Source organism: Bubalus bubalis, chromosome 11 (assembly GCF_019923935.1).
Source record: "Bubalus bubalis isolate 160015118507 breed Murrah chromosome 11, NDDB_SH_1, whole genome shotgun sequence".
Lineage (NCBI taxonomy): Eukaryota > Metazoa > Chordata > Mammalia > Artiodactyla > Bovidae > Bubalus > Bubalus bubalis.
Window position 1 is genome coordinate 17209123 of NC_059167.1, and position 21250 is coordinate 17230372.

General features: G+C 36.0%; 1 protein-coding gene across 2 annotated transcripts in view; it reads right to left on the reverse strand.

Annotated features, from left to right (window-relative positions):
- Positions 1-922: 922 nt before the first annotated feature.
- Positions 923-21250, reverse strand: part of YLPM1 (YLP motif containing 1) — a 64234-nt gene continuing 43906 nt past the window's right edge. The window contains exons 12-21 of one of the 2 annotated variants that reach the window (XM_006053874.4): positions 18716-18778; positions 18317-18436; positions 17910-18086; positions 17740-17823; positions 17541-17624; positions 14992-15072; positions 11766-11817; positions 6481-6611; positions 1668-1850; positions 923-1340 (exon numbers count right to left, since the gene is read on the reverse strand). In XM_006053874.4, the coding sequence (XP_006053936.4) occupies positions 1704-1850; positions 6481-6611; positions 11766-11817; positions 14992-15072; positions 17541-17624; positions 17740-17823; positions 17910-18086; positions 18317-18436; positions 18716-18778 (939 nt within the window). In that variant the 3' untranslated portion in view covers positions 923-1340; positions 1668-1703. Of the gene's footprint in view, positions 1341-1667; positions 1851-6480; positions 6612-11765; positions 11818-14991; positions 15073-17540; positions 17625-17739; positions 17824-17909; positions 18087-18316; positions 18437-18715; positions 18779-21250 lie in introns of those variants that run through there. The other variant, XR_006542630.2, reaches the window with a different exon arrangement.

Genomic DNA, 21250 nt, shown 5'->3' on the forward strand with positions numbered 1-21250 from the left:
CATTATCTCTATTCACACAACATTTAACGTAGGTAATAAAACTAAAATGTTTTTTGGTTTTTTAGACAAAGGTAAACATTTCAAAATATTCAAGCCTTCTGTAAACAAATTTGCAGCTTACTGAGTTAGATTACATAGTGGAAATGATGCTTGAGAAAGAAGTCTCTTCTCGGTCTTCTGTCATGCTGGAAACAACTTTTTTTTTTCCTTTGCAGAAGGAAAAAGGGAAAGGAGCTCCTTTTCTGTTTTTAAACAGGAACGATACTTGGGTTTTAGCTCTATGTAATTTCTAGGCTCCACCTGGTACCATTCACAAGAGATAAAATTTTAAGCAGAAGGCTATGCTTTCCAATAATGAGCAATCTGGCAAGAACCTGAAAACTTGACAGACTTAAAGGCTGCCTGCCAGAGCGCTCTGCATTGCCATATTCCTGCCCTGCAATCTTGACTTAAAAAACCAGCAATTCAAGTTCAGCAGTCAGGCAACAAGCTCCAAAGCTTCATAGAGTACATCAGTTTTGTCCACCCAGGAGTCAAAGTCAGATTAGAGAAAAATCAAAACATTAGAGAACATGAAGGGAGAAAGTAAAAAGAGGAAGGAAAAGAAAATAGGGAAGAGCAAAACAGGATCAAAACAACAACAACAACAATAAAACATCATGATACAGAACAGATGTGCTCCAGGGAACAGATAAATATTTGAAATTGTCTCTATTAGTCTTCAAGACACAAAGACAGAAAAAGAAATCAGCTATAAAACAAAGGTAAGTGTTGTGAACATTGCTGAGCCTTGTGTTTACAACATGCGTTATGGAATCATAGATGCGAACGAGGTTTTTAAGATGTTCAACTAGCATGTAATCAGAACACACCATATTAAAAAAGCAATAAAAATAAAATTAAGAAAACAAGAGAAAGGGGCTCATGCTATATAGCCCATGAATCTCATGGCTTTATCATGAAAGTTTATTTTTTTTAATCCTAGTACAATCAGCTACCAGTTACATACAGTAAAAAACAAAAACAGCCACAAAGCAACGATGATAGAGATAGTCTGTGACAAGTGTACAGTGGAGGGAACTCTGTCTGTTGGAGCCCTCCAGCACATCTCCACCTGGCTTCCGCAGTTACGCTATCACTCCCTCCCTCCCCAAAGCAGTTAGAAAGAAAAATTAATGTCTTGTTCAAGTCGAGCAAGACTCTAATACCTCTCGGGGACACTGGAGAACTTTAAAAAACTAAAGCAGTAGAAACAAAACAAAAACTGAAACGTGGAAGCAAGGGGACACACAACGAAGCTCCATGAGGCCGTGGCTTCAGATCACCTCAAAGCGAACCACCTGCAAAGAAAAGAAAAGGCTGTCACGGCAGGAAGGAACAGACAAAACTCAGCAGACCTCAGTCTCTCATCATGTCACTCCTTCCCACATCTACAGAAGTCAAGCTTATCTTAAGCCTTATATTTTTATAAGTAAGCCAGGTTGCGGAAAATTGCTTCCTTTTCTAATACCCTGTACTATAAATGCTGGCAACTGGCACATACTTACTCTTAGAACCAGAAAATAATACAGGAAGAGAAGCATTTTTAGCAAAGCATGCTGTCTTCTTTATCTCAGACTCTTCAAAACAACACACAGTAGGCTATTTACATGACCGTGTACCCTTACCTTAGAGGAGTAATGACTCCATTCAAAAACTAAGTTTCATATATATTTGGTTCGATTGAGGGCTTTTTCAGCCAGGTGACCACTTTCATCTGTGATCTTCTCCCAATCAGTCTGTCCGACCACAAAACCTATGGCCCTTTTCCTATCTGCATCCTTCTTTTCTTCCAGGTCTGCCCATCTCACCTAAAAAGAACACAGTGTTAGGCTGGGCTTTAGAAAAAAATAAATATGCAAAGAGTCTCTTAGCTTTCTGAATAGTTTAACGGGTAAGATAACTAATTTGAGGCCAGGGGTTTAAAAAATTAGAAGTTAACTGGAGAACTGAAGACAGTCATACATCTTAAGTTACAGAAAGAAAACTTTAGTCAATCACAAGTCCTAGCCACACCAGCTTCTGAAAAAGTCAGCCCTGTCCCCTCCACCTCCTATCACCCCTTTTCCGTTCACCAGCATCATTTTTTACCTTAAGTAAAAAATAAAGCACTAACTTCTGCCTAGTCTTCCTACTTTCATTCTCACTTCCTCTGGTCCACTCTGCCACAGCTTTAAATCCTCGCCCAACCTACAGAATAAAATCCAAGTGCACAGGTCCCTCTGGATCTGGCCCTGTCCTCCTGCAGCATCTCTGGGCAGTACCTATGACGCTTAACAGATGTGTGTTCAGTCGCTATCTGTGTCTGACTCTTTGCAACCCCATGGACTGTAGCTCACCAGTTACAAAAGTACTTTCAGCTCTCAGAGCACACTGGGTCATTCCCACCTCTGTAACCCTACATAAACTAGACTCTCTTCCTGAAAATGTCTTTGCTCTAACCTGATCTGCCTAGCATGAACCCTGCTTTATCCCTCTTGTCCTTTGCCAATCAAATAATCATTGCTTCCCTGGAGTTACTTCCAGATTTGACCTGCCTAGTTTTGAACTTTCACATTATATTGCAATTATCCACTGACAGATCTCCCTTCCCCAACAGACCATAAACATCCTAAATCAAAGACTGAGTCTCATCTCCACATAATAAAAGATTTTGAAATTTATTCTTAGAAACCAGGGACCTGGTATCATTACTTTTACTGATGAGATAAAGAGACCAAGAGACAAACTCAGTTGATATCATTTATGGCAAGATTATCCCTATAAATATATGAATCGGGGACATTTTCTATTGGTATTCTGATATTTTAAAAATATGGATTTGTATGTATTATAGTAATAATTTTAAAAATATAAGCAGATTTAACCTGTAAAAGATAAAATACTTATAACTGTGCTTTGCAGCTGCCTAGTACCAAAGTCTTCAGAGACTGTATTTTAAATATGGCTTGTGATTTGTTGTGATTGTGATCTATAACAAGGAGAGGGAACCAGAGCACGTTCATCCACGCTGTACCTGGAAATGTGTAACTGCTCTGAGAAGTAAAATGACCCTCCCTATTACTGTCTATAGGAATGGTAATCAAAGGACTGGATTCTTTTTTATTTCTTCCCCTGATAATTGTTTTTATCAACCACTTGGCTAAAGATAATACACACAAGTAACAGCTGTGGGGGAACACTGATAACACTTGACACTTTTTAAGGTAGATTTATTTGTGGGCAGAAAACCTATGGCTCAAATTCCTTCATGAGGCTTAATAAAAAGCCTAATAAATAATGTGGGTTTCTGAATACCAAGATCTTTGGGCTTTCTGCCCATTAATGCTAATGTATTTATTCTGACAAATTTATGGACCCTCTCTTCAGTTCTCCTTGGGATCAAGGGTATGTATTTTAGCAAAAGATGACTATGGTTAAGGGGGATGAAGAATGGATGGATGGACAGACAGATGAATTGTGGCCATCAAACAAAGAAACAGACTGAAAACAGTCCATAGTACATCTTTAGCACAGATTTAAATACACTAATCAATCTTGCCCTGCGTAAACTAAGTTACTTTAAATCTGAAGTTTAAATTCTAAGTCTTTAAAACTCAGATAAAATAAAGAATATGGAATTAGGAAGAAAAGTAGTTATTTTTTAAAAAAGCAATATGTTTCAGCACAAATGCCCCAAATTTTAAAGCTGAAATGAAAATATAAGAGGCTGCAGTTGCACAGACCTGACATACAGACATACAATTCTGTAAAAGGAATGAAATAATTACAAAAAAATGTAAGGAGCAGAATAATGACTTGCAACTAGAAATGGCTTTGGAAATGTCAAGTGTCCCTCCTAACCTTCCTAGAGAGGTACTTTTATTGACATTTACAATCTCAATTTTCTGTCATTTACCTTAGCTGTTAAGGAAAAAAAAAGGTATAATAAAGAAAACTCTTGACCAATACTCAGAAGTTTGTGTGTGTACATTTTAGCCACTGTCACCAAAAATATCTCTAAAACGTTTGAGTTTTCAAACAAAAATAGGGAAATATTCACTTTTCTACAGTTATCAAAGAAACATAAATTAAAGTCATTTTGTACAAAACTAAGCAAGTGGAAAAAAATTTTTTAAATTATATTTTAAATCCTAGCCATGTTGGTAAAACTCTAGTATGATCAATTCTACAGAACTACCTTTGTGTTTCGGTGTAAATTACTCCCAGGAATCTACCCAATATTTATAAAATCTGGATTATAGAAATCAAGAAACTCCAGGAAAGGAATGAGTAATGAGTTCTGCATTCCATGCTACCTGCAGGATTTCCTTGTGCTCAAGAAGTTGATTTTGGAAAATGGTTTGAATGTTAAAAACAATTTGAAATGAGGAAGGAAGGCAGGGAGAGGAGTGAAAAGAGGAGCCACTTAATGAACTAGGATGTGTACAGCTCATGCTTTTGTCCACTCAGCTTACAGGGTAAACTATATATGATTACACACTCCCTACTGAAGAGAGTAATAGTTACCTAACTAAAAATGAACTAGAGAAAAATATTTCTTACTTGAGATTATTCACTGTTATACCAAATTATTATTCCCAAGAAAGAGCTATTTCTGCTTCTGTTGCCCCAGCCTTAAAACTGGAATAAGAGGTATTAAGACATGTAGTCCCTGGGTACAGCTGGGCCACCCAGACATAGAAGGCCACTAATCAGGTCTCAAGACACACAAACAAGGGCAGGCCCAGGGATTGTCTGAACTATCTGAAACCTTGAGTCCCCTGTAATGGTATCCACAGTAATGAAGTGGCATTTTTCATTCTCTTACAATAAACATCTTTTACTATTAAAGTACTGAGGGAATTTATAAAAAAAGAAATGATGTGTAAAGATAAAGAAATGATAAACAACTTCATTCTTACTTGGCGAAATGAAAAATGAGATACCATTTTTCACCTATCAGACTGTCAAAAGTTAAAAAGTTCAGTAATAACACTGCTTGTGCAAGTGTGAAAAAAACAGGGATTTACTTACATGTGGGTGTATAAATAGGCGCAACCTTTTTGGAAAACAATCTCATAATAGCTGTCAGAATGATACATCATATTCTATGAGTTTGCAGCTTTAAGGCTAAAAATACACCCTAGAGATACACTGCCAAAAGGTTGCCAAGACAAACGCATGCAACTTACACTATAGTATTACATTAGCAATGAAACGAAAACAGCATAAGCATCCACTGATAAGGAAATGGATAAAGAACTGATTATTCAACCAAATGATGGTACACTAGGCAGCCATTTAAAAAGAAGGGTAGGGAATTCCCTGGCAGTCCAGTAGTTAGGACTCGGCGCTTTCACTGCCAAGGGCCCAGGTTTCAATCCCTGGGCAGGAAACTGCTGTGCGGTACAGCCAAAAATAAAATAAATTAAAAAGAATGGTAGGTCTGTATATACTTAAAAGAAAGATCAAGACAGACTAGCTGGAAAAGCTTTATGTGGACCATGTACAATGTTATACCTCTTACTTTATTGTGTTTTAAAGGATGCATACAAATATCACTTTTATTTAATTTGCCATCTGTGTGGAAGACCTATTCAACATCTTGGCTTCATTATTTTGCTCCCTATCATAGCTAAGCTTCTTCAGAAACTTATCTACATTTGCTGTTCTGCACTTCCTCATTTCCTATTCTTCAAATCTGCTCGAAAGTGGCTTCTCCCCTCAACTCCCTAAGAAAGCTTGACTTTTTTTTTTGACCAGACATCAACAATCACCATGTTGCCAAATTCAATGGTGAGTTCTCTTTTCTCAGTTTATCTGTCTTCTCTGTATCATTTAACAATGGACTATTCTTTTCTTCTTAAAACAGTTACCTCTATCTGAACTTCTAAATTTTGGAGTCCCGAGTCCTATTACCACTTCTAACTTCACTGGTACCTCGCTGAACTTCTGAGTTTTCACTCTCAAACTTATATGTCTCCCCTACTTTACACTAATTCAGTAAATGGCACCACATACATGGAATGCTTATGGCCAGAATCCTGAAACGTCACCATTGAGCCCATCCATCCTGGACCCTCTACATCTGATCCATTAAGAAGTTCCACAGATTCTCTTCAATACTCTACTTCACACCTGACTCTTTTGCTCCATGACAAAATGGCACAAGCAGCCATTCCAAACTCCTTTAAGGTTGATAACGTGCTAACCACTTGAGGCTCTGTTCTCCATTATTTAAGTTATTTGTACATTTTGATCGAATAATTTGTAAGGTCTCTTTTGCAAATATGTAATATGGTGCTGCTGCTGCTAAGTCACTTCAGTTGTGTCCAACTCTGGTGCAGTATAAACCAAACCACTCTAAAAAATAGCATTCGTATTTATCCGACTTTAACTTTCTAAAACCAGATGTCTACACGGGCCTCTAGCTGTTGGTAATCACTCATGGTCTCTTACCCTCTTCTTCCCAGGCTCAGAAGCACGAGTGTCGTAATCATCAGGGAGCTGAAGATAGTCCTCCATTCTGCTGGCAATAGCCTCCCAGTCACGTTTCCTTTTTGTGCCAGTTCTCAAGCCATCCAACTTGTCTGAGGGACAAACACAGAGCCGCAGCATTAAGGAAGAGTGTGAGTTTGCACACGACACACAAACAAGGGAAAAGAAGGCTGGAACACCGTCGGAGGGCACATCCACAATTCTGAGAGCAGCACCACTTGCAGATCCAAACTCTCTTCTTAGCTGAGATAATATCAAGTTCTGTGCAATTTCCACTCTTTATCTGGTGTTCATACTGGCAGCTTTACATTACTATGCTGGTTTAAGTAGCAAATATGGGCAGAGCCAGAGAAGACACTTGTTTACTGGCCTCCTTATCCTCCCCACCCACCTAAAATCACACTTCAGCTCTCATGTTCTGATGAAAAGCAACGTTGAGTTTTTCCAAAAGCAACTTCTTCCATTCTTTTTTGTTTTTGTTTCTTTAACACAACCTTAACACCACCCATTCAATCTGCAATCATGTGTGATATTGTGTTACATAAAACAGGTAGTATAAGAACTTAATGAGCCAAGCTAATGTTTGGGAAAATTTTAGATGAACAGTTTCTTGGGATTTTGACCACTGGTGACAGGATTTGCTGTAAGTTAATGTTTACAGGTAAGTTGATCATACAAATCACCACTGTCTTTGGTTATACTTTAAAGTGCTGCTGACTATTCTGAGGCTGAGGGCTAGTCAGCCAAAGTAGCTGGATCTGAATTTTCTTTCTGAATCCTCAATCTGAGAGGCTTTCCAAAGGCCCCAAACTTTAATCAATTAAATTAACAGGAAGTGCTGATTCAGAATTTATGAGATATGAGTTTAGGTGTCTTCAAGAACACACGATGGAAATGTGTATAGTCTGTTTTATTGGTTGTTAGTTGTGATCTTGAATTCTGCATGTGAAATATTATGAGTTATATATATATATACACACACACACACATATATATGTACATATATATATATAAGCTACACTGAAGCACTAAACTTTTGGATCATCTACAGTTATAAAAACATACTATTATTAAGTAGGTCAATAAAGGAAAACCTACACACTTCAGAAACATACAATAACCACATTCCATTTAACTCCATAAATGGTGAAGAGTACATATAATAGAAACCTTTTAGGCATCAAGGCAGACAGAACGTGAAAGAAAAGTACAATGGAAGCAGGAGGCAAGGTGAGTTTATGCTTCAAATGTAAAAGTTACACACACAACTAATTGTGCATACCATACAGATCTCAAAAACCAGTAAGATTTTGCATACTTGTCAAAGCTTTTATTTCCTAAGCCCCACCCCCATAAAAGCAATATTATTGAAAAATCAGCAAGGCAAACTACAACACTTTACAAAACTCAAGAAATTTTTATCATATCACTTTGGCAAATTTTTAACATGGATGAGCGCAACAGAAACAGTCTGCTAACCTCCTCTGTAAATCACATGCCGTACCAAGGGGCTCTAACCTACATGTACAGGACAGGCCATATTACACAAGATCTTACAGGTGACACCTTGATTGCACAGGGACATAGAATATGGTATTAGAAAAGCCAGCGAAGCCCCACAAACAGTAAAACTGTTCTCAGTTGAATAGTGTAAAGTATCAGCCGCTCCAACACACTTATTGAATAAACGTCAAAGGATTTCCAAACTTAGTAAGATCAACTTCGACATTTACATACTTCAAAGGAAAATTTCATATTTCAATTCCAAGAATAGAACATGGTCAGGCAGCAATTACAGAAGGACAGTGTGAAAACTACAAGAACTCTTCCTCATACACTGGGTGTATGACAGGAGTTACACACCAGGAGTTTCACATTTGTAACACGGAAGTTCAGAAGAGTATGTATTTCTAGTCTGAACACCCTTGCTTGTAATGTTTAATTTGAAATTTTATTGTACACAACAAGTTTAAAGTTTCCTTCTTGGAGCTGAAGAAAGGTTCATACCTCCTCCACATGGCATCCTGGAAACTCAAACACACAGATGTATGGCATAAGGTGAGGGAAAAGGAATCTGGGGTATTTGTTAGTTACAGAAGACGACTGGTATCCAATACACTCATACTAATGATTTTCAGAGGTTTGAATTTCAAAAGATGAAGTTTGAAGATGAAGATGAAAGTTTAAATATCCAACTCTGCATGTCATAGAATTTTACCACATCTTCAAAACAGTATATTATATATAGCAAAACAGAAAAAAAATTTTAGATACATCTATATGTTTTCTAAACATAAATGATATTTCTGAAAATTTGCTCATGGTGAACACACAAGGGTTACGTGCCTATACAAAATAATAATTACATTCCAACTGGGAAGAGATGAAACTGCCTGACATGTAGAAGGCCAGTACACAGTAACTCATAAACGGAGACAAATGACGCTCAGATGAGAAAAGCAAAAGTAAGCTATATGAAGAAACCTAAATTAGGATGACAACAGTCTCAAGTATACTTTTGGTTTTTCACTGTTTGAGAAACCAAAATCATGTCAGTGGAATTTAAGCAGCTTGAATGCTGAATCCTAGCATGGGATGTGGCATGTATCAACCACCCTTGCCTTAGGGTGCTTGTGTCCCAGCTGGAAAAGAAGCAAAGTGCTCCTGAGAGTGGGTCACAGATAGTCCTCAACAATTCCATGACAGCCAAGCCAGATGCAACTCAGGCTAGTTCTGAATTTTCCTAAAATCACACTGCTTCTACTTTAACACACACACACACACACACACACACACACACACACACACAGGCTGAACTGAATACTATACTTAATGAACACAGATCAAGACTCAACAATAAGATTTAACAGTTGCTTGAAAGATTACAAGTAAGTGAATACTTTCTCACTGGCCAATTCATCTGTAAGTCAAAATTTCTCAGTTACAGATTCAGCTTGTCTAGCTCAATACATGCCACCACGTGTCCACCCAGCATAATCATGTTACCAAGAGATATTTAAGAAATGTTGATAAAATAGAGTTGTACCTGGTAGTCAAATCTATTGAATTTGTTATGATAAGGAAGGTGACAAAAAAGAACAGAGCCTCATGCTTTAGGCTCTTCTTCTCAATTGGCTCCATGGACCAATATCAAAGGAGTACTTTCAGGAAGGCTCACACTCCTTCCTCGACAGATGATTTAGCTCTCAAGATAACAAGGTGGTGTAAGAGGCGAGTCATTAGATGGAACATCACTGTCACAAACAAAAACCCAACTGCAAACATTTAAGAACTTATTTCCTAGCTTCATTACTAGATCTTCAGTGCCTTTACCTGAAATGGTTTATTTAACAACTCTATTTCTGGCATTGTCTTTAAAATGGACTGCATCTGTGGGACTTCTCTGGCAGTCCAGTGGTTGAGACTTGGCCTCCCAATACAGGCGGTGCAGATTTGATCCCTGGTCAGGAGGCTAAGATCCCACAAGCCTCACAGCCAAAAAAAAAAAAAACCTAAAATGGACTGAATTTGCATTAAATGTATTTTCTGAGAAGCAAATAGCAGACCAGCCAGAATTTTTTCTGGAAAGTGATATCAAGATTAATGTCATATTATCTTGGATAATCATCGTTAACTAAATTACATTTTCCTTTCTCTTTAGATATTAGAAAGGAAAGTAAGAGTGTGGACCGGCTCAAGTTAAAAAAAGCATTATCCTAGATAATATATTACAAAGGCCTCTTGAAGATTATATGCCTAGCTAAAATATTGTATAATTCCCATATCTCTTTAATTACCATTTCTCTTTGCCCCAAAAGATAATCACTACTTAGAAAAGCAGGAAAGAGGAAAATGATCTTACAGTCTTATAGGTTATTCTATAAGTACAGAACTTCAGATTTAAACTAATGTTAAAATAAACATATTTACAGCATTATTATTTAAAACTAATTTGTTGTTATTATTTTCCTACATACTTAATTGCATGTAAGCACTTTCGAATGCTTTAAAAGTTCAGGGAAGGAGACAGTTGGTTATTATTAAAATGGATTTCCCACAGAGGAAGGACGAATGGAAGAATATGTCAATAACCACCACATAAAATTTTCACATGCCGTACACTAGAAAATTCTAGACTTTGCAACAAAGCATCTATCCCAACAATATGGTAATACTACTGTTTACAGAATTATCTTTTAACATTAGATCTGGTCAACATCAATGGCTCACATGACCAACTGGGCACAATAAAAGGCACAGTCTATGCAACTGTGTGTAAAATGCAGCCCTCTGATGTCAGAAACACAGATAGTATATCCCAAACAGTGAAGCAGCTAAATTATTCAAATTTGTTCTATAAATTTAAGGTATGTTTCTATGGTTACTTCAGCTCTGGGGGTTACAGCATAATTACAGAAGAGAAATGCAGAGACCAACAGTCATACTTCATACAGTAGCATGGTCCAGCTTTTTAAAAAATCTTATAAAAAAATAAAAAATAAATAAAATAAAAAAATCTTATATCACCAGCTTAAATTATTTACTAATACATCTTAATCAACATATTAAATGGTTCTCTTTAGGCAAGATTTTTTAAAAAGTTATGTAATATTACCATAAAATACTGGTGGAAAATCCATTGGATATATGTGATTTTCTACTTGACAAAGAACCTCACATTAAGCAACTCCAATTTTTTATTTAGACAATAATTTTCACCAGTTTACCTTGTAACCTGCACTAAAGACCAGCTGGAGGAAAATTTTAATGGAAACTTACAAACCAGGCTCCTCAAAAACCTAAATTATATCTCTACCTCCCCCACTTACAAACTTTTATTATACAAAGAAAATAACTGCTTTTTAATTAATTTTTAAACTTCAATATTTATTATTTTTACTATCACTATTATCCAAAATATTCATAATCCACCTCAATTTTGAACTGCAGTTAAATATTTTTTTATAAAGGTAGAAATCTCATCTATACCAACATTTCTGATTAATATAAATGAATGGATTTTAGAAGTGACAATATTTTATTACTAAATTTATCACATATTTGCATTTACTCTGTCACAATATATAAAATGAAAGTCAGCAAAACAGACTGAGGATGTAGTAAGGTAGGCCTAAAATTTTTGTTTAAGCAGAGATTTGGGGGAACTTGTTCTTCTTACAGCAGAAAGATCTATGACCATTACCATCAGGTATCACATATAAAAACAGGAAAAAGGAAATACCCACCTAGCTTTGCCTCAGATGTGTCCATCTCCCATTTGCTTTTCGGAATGTAACCCTAAATCGTACACAGAGAGAAGCTCGAAGGGTTAGAAAGAGACACATACATGCATATCACTTTTGAATTGGAAAAGCATTACAACTGGGAATGGATTCAGTTTCCACTCACTATTTATAAATATATCCTTAGGGAAAACAGTCTCATTATCTCTGAAGAAACTGAATTACCAAATTCACGAACTTCACTACCCAGATTTGAGGACAGGCACTTTAGCATAGTATCATGAAGGCGCTTTGAGGCAACTACAGTTCAGGACACACAACTGTAGTCTGAAAAACAGCTGTATAGCAAATACAGTAAGAATGTCTGGTGGTTACTATGCTACTACTATGGTGGTTACTATGCTAAATACTACCCTTCAGAGTAGCAGAGAGCTTATCATCCTAGCCAGGTCGTTTCTAAATACAATTGCTATTATTAAGTGATAGTAGCCATGAGGTCCAAGGAGTATTCTTCAAGACAGTTACTTTGTATTCCAGTGTAATTTTAGATACACAATTATTAAATTCAACCTCATTTTAAAATGATTCAATCCATTTACCACTTAGATCTTACAAAGACTAATTTTACTGAATCTATTTCAGAGTATTACTTTTTCGTCAATTGGAGGCTAGATTATTTCTGATATTTTTTAAAAATTACACTTTTTCTATTATATGAAAAACCAGAAATCTCCACAGGCAATTTATGTCTTATTTTGTAAAATAACTGAGTGGTTTATTTCAAAGTCCTATAAAGATTTGCAAATTTCCCAATGTACCTATTTAACTATGCAGTAAAGCCTTTCAGTTTATTTGCCTAGCAAATGTATGCCTTTTCCATATAATTCACTGATTTATAATTAATTTCCATATAATTCACTGAAGTAAAACAGGTTTCACTTCATTTGGACTATGTTCTTCTCTATTAGATCTTTACATACAGAACTTTAATATTAGGACTTATTATATAGGACAGATTCATCAAAGGTGTCAGCATCTTCTTTTAAGAATCTTTCTACTATTGGGAATGCTGAAGTTCACAGAATAGACTGACACACAGGTAAAGCTGGAAAGTATGTTGAACAGTTCATGACAACAGCTTCTGTGTAAGAGTTTACTAGAGCATTATCAATCTTCCAGGAAATCAACAGGTTTTATACATTTGTAGTCTTTAAGCCAGACTAACAATTCAACTTCAACTAATTAGGTAGTATTTCAGATTATAAATTATATTATCTTTTCCAAATACATTTTCAATAACAAACAAAAGACAAAGGTTGACATGATGGTGCTAAAAGTTTGGTACTGATGGAATCTGTACTGTTATATCTCAAAAATCATCTAAAAACCTTAAGTGTCACTAGAATAATATATTTTAAAATTCTGAGTCATATCTACAAGGTCCACTGAGGCATTAAAAAAGACAAAATATCATACCAATGATCCCCCCAAAGGAGTCTCTTGACCAAGAAAAGTATGGATTTCACACAGCTGTAGTAATCAGTACAGAGTAGAAAGCAAAGTTGAGTGAAAATTCCATTAAAATGGTCTGAATGACAAGAGACTTGCTCTTAACCCTTTTATTAAAATTTTCCAAGAATCTTTTACTCCTGGAATAGAACCCAACAATAGGAGATCTGGATTCTGCATTTTGAAAAAAGGTTAAGAGAAGTTTTATAACATAAAGGTTAAGTAAAATGAGTATGTTAAGCTCTCCCTGCTGGAACTACCCTTTTCTTCCTTAAAACTTAAAATCATCTTCTCACTCTATGAAACATTAGGTTACTTGGAAATAAAAGAGAGAGTTCAGCAGGGTAGAGCTCTCAAGTTTCAATGCCATGTTTCTGGTGAAAAAATATTGTATTACAGTGTGTTTCACTTTGAAAAATAATAGTACATTCAATTAAAAGTTCCAAGTTTTGACCTACACCTAAGCAAGTCAGATGTTATGAACCATATCCTGAACTGAAATCTCTACAAAGGAAGACAGAGTTTCAGAGAGCTGACATTATAGGCTTCTCATATGATGGCTTTCTAGTATGCACGCTGCAAGTAACTAAACTTGTCATTAGCCATATTCCAGGACAGCGTGGACCTTTAAGTGAATTTCCTACCTACACCTTAGATCATGTATGTTAAAATACAATCTAATTAAATAAAAAGACTTTGTTTAAAGGAAAAAAAAACATACTGAGACTCAAATGCCATTAACTTTAAAGCTTATTTTTTAATCCGCATACGAAATCTAGGAATGTAGAGGTTGACACCATCTCTATGCAAACACACAGTTTCTATCCAGAGTCCTCTATAACACACATGGGGTGATGAAACCACTTCTTAGCATGTATTCTCTAGGGGGAGGAATCGGGGTTCTCACTTTGTACATTTTCAGAAGAATATGAAAAGCAACTTTAGCAAGGGCTGAAGTATTAAATAAAACAAATAATATTTTGAATTAAAAAAGCAACACTATTTCAAGGCATTGCTAATCTCTGTACCGCATTAGCAAACACTGAAAATAACATAAGTCTGGAAGTCACATACTCTTGAATGACAGGGTAAGGCAGACATCACAACAGAGGTGTGATCAAAAGCATTTACAGTAGGTACACGGGAACTCTGAATTCACACTTACGTAAGCCTTTAATTAGCCTAAGCAAAATGCATTGCCTACACAGTCAAATCATTTTCCCCATCACTTAATAGGATAAAATGCGGAAGAACAAATCCGGGAGTCAGTGGCAACCCTCTGCCTCCTCATTCAATAAGTTCTTCTGCCTCAGTTTATAGAAACTCAGTTATGAGCTCTTAGAGCAAGGAAGAGACAATTATGCATAAGTTGGATAGGCTGTACCATGTATTTGCTGGAATGTAAAAATGCTCTTTCATATGTAATTGATTTTCTTAAAAAGTATATTCCCCTAGAGCCACCCACAAATAGTTGACTGAATACAAGGGTACGTTTCTTAGCATTCTTAAAATTTTCTTGTTAACAACACAGTAGAGGGTTCTTTTCCTTTGGTCGGGGTAAAAATAAAAAGTATCCAAAAGTCTCCATGAAGATGATTCTGGAAACTTTTACCATTAAGGTGCATATCAACAATAGTAATCTGACCACAGAGATGAATTTAAACCCTTAAGAATTTTAATAAAGAGACACTTTGTTCAAAGTGGTTGTTCTGTCTCCTACCAGTTCGCTTTCCTCTTCCTCTGTATCTTTCTTTTCATCCTTCTGTTCTTCAATATTTGCATCAAAATCTTCCATCTCCACCTACACCACCACAATAATCACACATAAAATAGGCTGAGTTAACATTCAGGAAAATGTTGAGTCCCTCACTGAGATCTGAAATGAGCACAGTTGCCCAGAGCAAGATGCACAGACTCACTGTTACATACTAGGAAATTTCTAATACCCTAAACTTTGAAACAGAACTGACAGACAAGATGATATTCCTGCCTTTCATTTTCCTGGGATATCTATCTTTATAATTTCCTGTGAAGTTGAATATAATGATCTAAGTTGATGGTTACCTGTTTTGAATGGCTATAGATTACTAGGATTTCTTTTGAAAACCTTTAGTAAGTATTTTTTCAATCACGTAAAACACGTATAATTCAAATCTCAAAATGTAAGAAAGGGTATAGTAAGAAGTCAGGATGAGAGCTTGGCCCAGAATAGCAGCAATGCAAATAGAGAGTAGATAGACTACAGAAGTATTTATAAGATAAAACTGACAAAATTTATAGACTGTATAGACTGACTACATGGAGGGAGAGAGTCAAACAGCGGTATAAAGGGAGTCAAAAATAATGGACAGTAAAAGAGTCAGGGTTTCAGCAACTTAGTGATTGATGGGTCTCGTTACTAAATAAGATATTATTAGAAGAGGAACAGGTTTGGATGAATTATACATTGAATAGGTTGGGTTTGAGGTATTTTAAGGTAATAGTAATACATATCTTTTGGTACAAAATTTGAAAAATAATAGTAGAATTGTAAAAATCACCCATAACCTCTCCACTCAGATATAATTACTGTTAAGATAGTGATAAAATTCATTCCAAGCTTTACAATTTAATATTAAGGGCATATAAGAGGCAATTCAAGGTACCAGAAAGACTATCTACACAGAATGTGCAGACTGAAAGCAGAGCCTGGGATATAGCCCTAAAGAATTCCAACATTTAAGGACTGGATAGCAAGAGAAGCCAGGAAAGGAGACTTGCATCATGACCTGAGATGCAAGAAGAAAATCAGGAGAGGGCAGACTCACAGAAGCCGAGAAAAAATGTTTTCAAGGTGGACACAGTCACATGTGGCAGCAAAATTATGCAACAGAAGTGAGAATTGTTCACTGTCATGAAACTCTCTGGTGAGAGAGTCTCTAGAGAATGGCTGGGACAGAAGCCAGAAGGAAATGGGTTGACAAGTGGCATGGGAGGCAAAAACACATAAAAATACAGTGGAAACACTGAGTATCGATAACTCTCATTCACAGGAAGAAGTCAAAAAAGCAGAGGTATATAACTGATTAAAAGAGAAAGAGCTCTCCTTTTCCATGATAAAGATTTATTTCTACTAAACAAATAATTGATTTAGATAAGAATTATCAATCTGTGAAAATCTGTCAGGGAACAGGATATTAACAGTTCCAAAGTATCTCCCTACAGATCACTTATTACAAAGAGAAAAGTGTAGAAAACTTTGAAGATATCACCAAAACCAAGTGATCAACATTTTAATCAACAATAATAAAATAAGTTGACATCATATGACTCCTGATATGATGCACTAAGAACACGTCACTTATGTAGCATTCCTGCTAACGTTTAACCTAAAGCTAATCATGACAAACCCACAATGATGGGAGCTAACAGAACAGTTAACTGACCAATATGCTGCAAGATTTCTTTGTCTTTCATGACAGTGACATAGATGAGAAACTATTTTTTCTATTAAAGGATTGGATCCTGGATTTTAAGAAACTGCTATAAAGCACATTACAGAAACAACTGGTGAAATATGACTATGGACTGTACATGAAAGAATTCAAGAGATTTATATTACCTAATATGGGATCTTCGGAGAAGGCAATGGCACCCCACTCCAGTACTCTTGCCTGGAGAATCCCATGGATGGAGGAGCCTGGTGGGCTGCAGTCCATGGGGTCGCTAAGAGTCGGACACGACTGAGCGACTTCACTTTCACTTTTCACTTTCATACACTGGAGAAGGAAATGGCAACCCACTCCAGTGTTCTTGTCTGGAGAATCCCAGGGACGGCGGAGCCTGGTGGGCTGCCATCTATGGGGTCGCACAGAGTTGGACACGACTGAAGCGACTTAGCAGCAGCAGCACCAATATGGGATCTTATCAAATGTTAAATTTCTTGAATTTGATAACTGAGATTTCTACTTCTGTAAGAGAATGCCCTTGCTCTTGGGAGGTGTCTTCTGAAATACTTAGGGGATAAAGGGTTTATGAGGTCTGCATTTTTACTCTCAAATGGTTTCACAGTAATAGGAATAGTAGTAACAGTAACAACAAGAAAAAACAGAAGAAATCTAATAGAGAAAAATGTGACAAAATGTTAACAATCAGTGAATCTCAATGAAAAGTCATGCAGGTATTCTTATACTAATCATGCAGCTTTTCTGTAATTAAAAATTTTTTCAAAGTAAAAATGGTGGAGAAAAAGGTGGCTTCTGCACTGCTTTCGAGCCAAAGGACACTCACCTCTTCAATAGCGGCATCCTGCAACAAAGAACGAATGTCCAGACGCATCATATGACGAGGTGCAGCTTCCCAGTGATCAGCCATCTAATTGGAAGATTCAGGAGCTCAAGTTATCTCTGGAAGCTACTCAAAGAAAGACCAAGAGACCATGCATGCCCTCTATGTTTTCTTAAAAAAAAAAAAAAATAATAATGATCACCTTATTTATTTCTTTAAGCTTTCGTCCATGAATATTCCTCTTGCCACAAGTCTGGTTATCTGCACTCATTTCAGCCAAATACACCTAAGAAGAAATGAATAATGATTAAGCAAACAAATGCAAGACTTACATGATAACACAAAATACTCTAAAGTTCTTTAAATCTATACCTCAAATCCCTTGGTTTTTGCTGCACTCCAAAACTGGTCAAAATGTCTAACTCTGTCATTGATGGCGTCCAGGATGATGAAAGGGAAAAAGCCATCATCCAGAGTCTTTTTGAAAGTTTTGAACATGCTGGTACGGTACGTTTCTTCCATCTCAGCTTCATATTCATATTCCATTACCTAAGATTCCCCACAAAAGAGATACAGAGTTAGCAAAAGCAGGAATCACCTTACATCTCTTCCCTAGTTAGCATTTGGATAAAGACAACTTTCCTTCTTTCTCAGGTGTAGTCTTTTCCTTCACACCTGAGCACTGAAGTTTGTGTTCAAAAAAGTCAATAATTTCTCTCTGAACATGCTTTCAATACTATTTATGAATTAGGATGTAATCTGAGAGGAATATAGTGTACCTTCTTTTTCACTTTCTTTCCAGAATCTGGATCTTTTTCTTCTTTTTCTACTTCAGTGATGAAGTAATCATCCAGGCTTAGAACTCTGGGTGCAGGTCCTCCGAATTCTACCTCCTTATCCTAAGTATCAGATATTCAAGAAAGTTAAAAAGAATTTATGGAATAAATTAATAAATGTGCACAAAGCTTTTTCTTATGGTTAAATACCACACAATCTTCTTGCGGTTTCAAATCAAGCTGGGGCAAAAGTATCTGTCTAAGCAGATCAAAATGAGACAGCACCCACCTGGGCCAACTAGAGCGGATCAAACAGGAAATACCTGTGTCAACATCATGTTGCTTGTTAAGAAGGCAAATGGCTAACAAAAGCAAGTGATGCTTTCACTTTTCCATACTCACTCGAATAAGTTTTGCAACATGTGTCTTTCCACTGCCTGGCAATCCTCTCATTATAACAACAATCTGAAACACAAATAAAAAAAAAAATCACTTAGTTGTTTTTTTTTCCACAATGAATTGATATTAGAGTTAACAATGACCTAATATTCGCCAGGAGAGACCATACCATAGGCCATGAAATAAACCTTAACACATTTGAGAGGACAGGAATAATACAAAGCATATCCCTGGCCACAATGGAAAGAAATTTAAAAGTTTGGGAAAATGTAAAAATGAAACACCATACTCTTAAATAACCAATAGATCAAAGAAGAAATCAAAACAAAAATCAGAAAATACTTTGAGATTAACAAAAATGAAGACACAACATAAGAAAATGGAAGAACAAACTAAACCAACTAACAAATGTTTAGTACTAACAAACTAAACAAACTAAACTAAACATAAAGCAAGAAGGAAGGAAATAATATTAGAGCAGAGGTTATTAAAATAGAGAACAGAAAATTAAAGAAACATCACTGGAACCGAAAGGTAGTTCTCTGAAAAGAGCAAAACAAAATTGACAAACCTTTAGCTAAACTAAGAAAAAAGAGATAGGATTCAAATTACTAGAATCAGAAAAAAAGAGAGGACATGAGTGCCATCCTTACAAAAATTTTAAAAGGGTTATAAAGGACTACTATGAAACCGAATACCAACAAACTAGATAACTCAGACAAAATGGACAAATTCTTAAGAGAGACACAAGCTACTGAAATGGTCTCAAGAAGAATAGATAACCTGGACAAACTTAGGACAAGTGAAGAGACCTAATCAGTAGTCAAAAAACTGCCAACAAGAAACACCCAGGCCCAGATGGCTTCCTCACTGCATTCCAACAAACATTTAAAAAAATACCAACTCTTCACACTTTCAGGGAAAAAAAAAAAAAAATAGAATAAGAAAGAACAATTTCCAACTTATTTTATGAGGCCAGTATTTCAAACCAGCATATAGTCTGATACCAAAACCAGACAAAGACGTCACAAGAAAATTTGATATCTCTTATGAATATGGATATAAAACTTCACAACAAAATATTACCAAATTGAATCCAGCAACATATAAAAAGAATTAAACAGCATAATCAAGTAGGATTTATCCCAGAGATACCAATTAATATCTAAAATCTGTTAATGTAATAATATATCAATACAATAAAACCCCAAAATTCCCAATGCAGGGAAAGTGTTTAACAAAATCCAACATCCTTTCATGATAAGAACATTTACCAAATTAGAAATGGAAGGGAACCTCCTTGACTCGATAAAGGACATCAAACGAAAATGGACAGCTAGCACAGTACTTAATGGTGAAAGACTGAAAGTTTTCTAAGTTCAGGAATAAAACAAGGATGCCCACTCTCACCACATCGATTCAACACTGAACAACTACGCAAGAAAAGAAAAGAGGCATCCAGACTGAAAAGTAAGAAGTAAAACCATCTCCATCTGCAAGATTATATCATCTCACATACAGGAAAACTTCCAAGGAATCCACTAAAAATCTATTAGAACCAATAAATGAGTTCAGCAATGTGGAGCAATATACAATCAATATACAAAAACCAACTGTACTTCAATACAGCTGAGCAAGCCAGGAATGGAATTAAGCAATCCATATCTTTCTTTTTTTTGATGGCCCTGCTGTGTGGCTTGCAGGACCTCAGTTCCCCAACCAGGGACTGAACCTGGGCCACAGCAGTCAAAAGTATTGAATCCTAACCACCGGGCACTTGAGCCATCTACATCAGTAACAACATTACACACGAATGGATTTAAGCAGTCCAATTAAGAAGCAAAAAAACATGATCTAAACTATATGCTGTTTAGAAGGAACATATCTCAGACTGAAAAGACACAAACAGATTGAAATTAAAAGGATGGAAAAAGGTATCAGCAACCACAGGAAAGCTGGAGTAACTATACCAATAATAGATGAAATAGACTTTAAAACAGTGACATACATACATACATGGAGTCAAACCTCTGATAGAAATCCCAGTATCAGTTTATTTAAATGGAATCTAATTATTTTGCAATACAGGTTAAATGTAAGAATGTGTGTGTATATATATAGATATACAGATAGACAGACAGATAGATATCTATGTATCTCTCTCTATATATAAATGGAGGTCACCAGGAAAGTAAGTCTAAACTAATCAAGTTCTCCTAATTCTTCCTTTAAATTCCACACACCATAAGACCAAATCCTCTTTCCCCTTCTTCAAAGTGCAATTAATTTCTTCTTAATTATTTTCTATAATTTAACACTTAAAAAATTTTTTTAATTAGAGAATAATCAACACTTTCTTTTTGCCAACAATTAAGCTCTAATTTCTTAGATTCTACAGGACAGGCAGTTTATGAGAAATGATGATTTGGAGATGGCAAGATGCCCTGAATCTGATATTAATACTATGTCACATATGGAGACAACCTAAATGTTCACTGATGGATGAACGGATAAAGAAGACACACACACACAATGGAA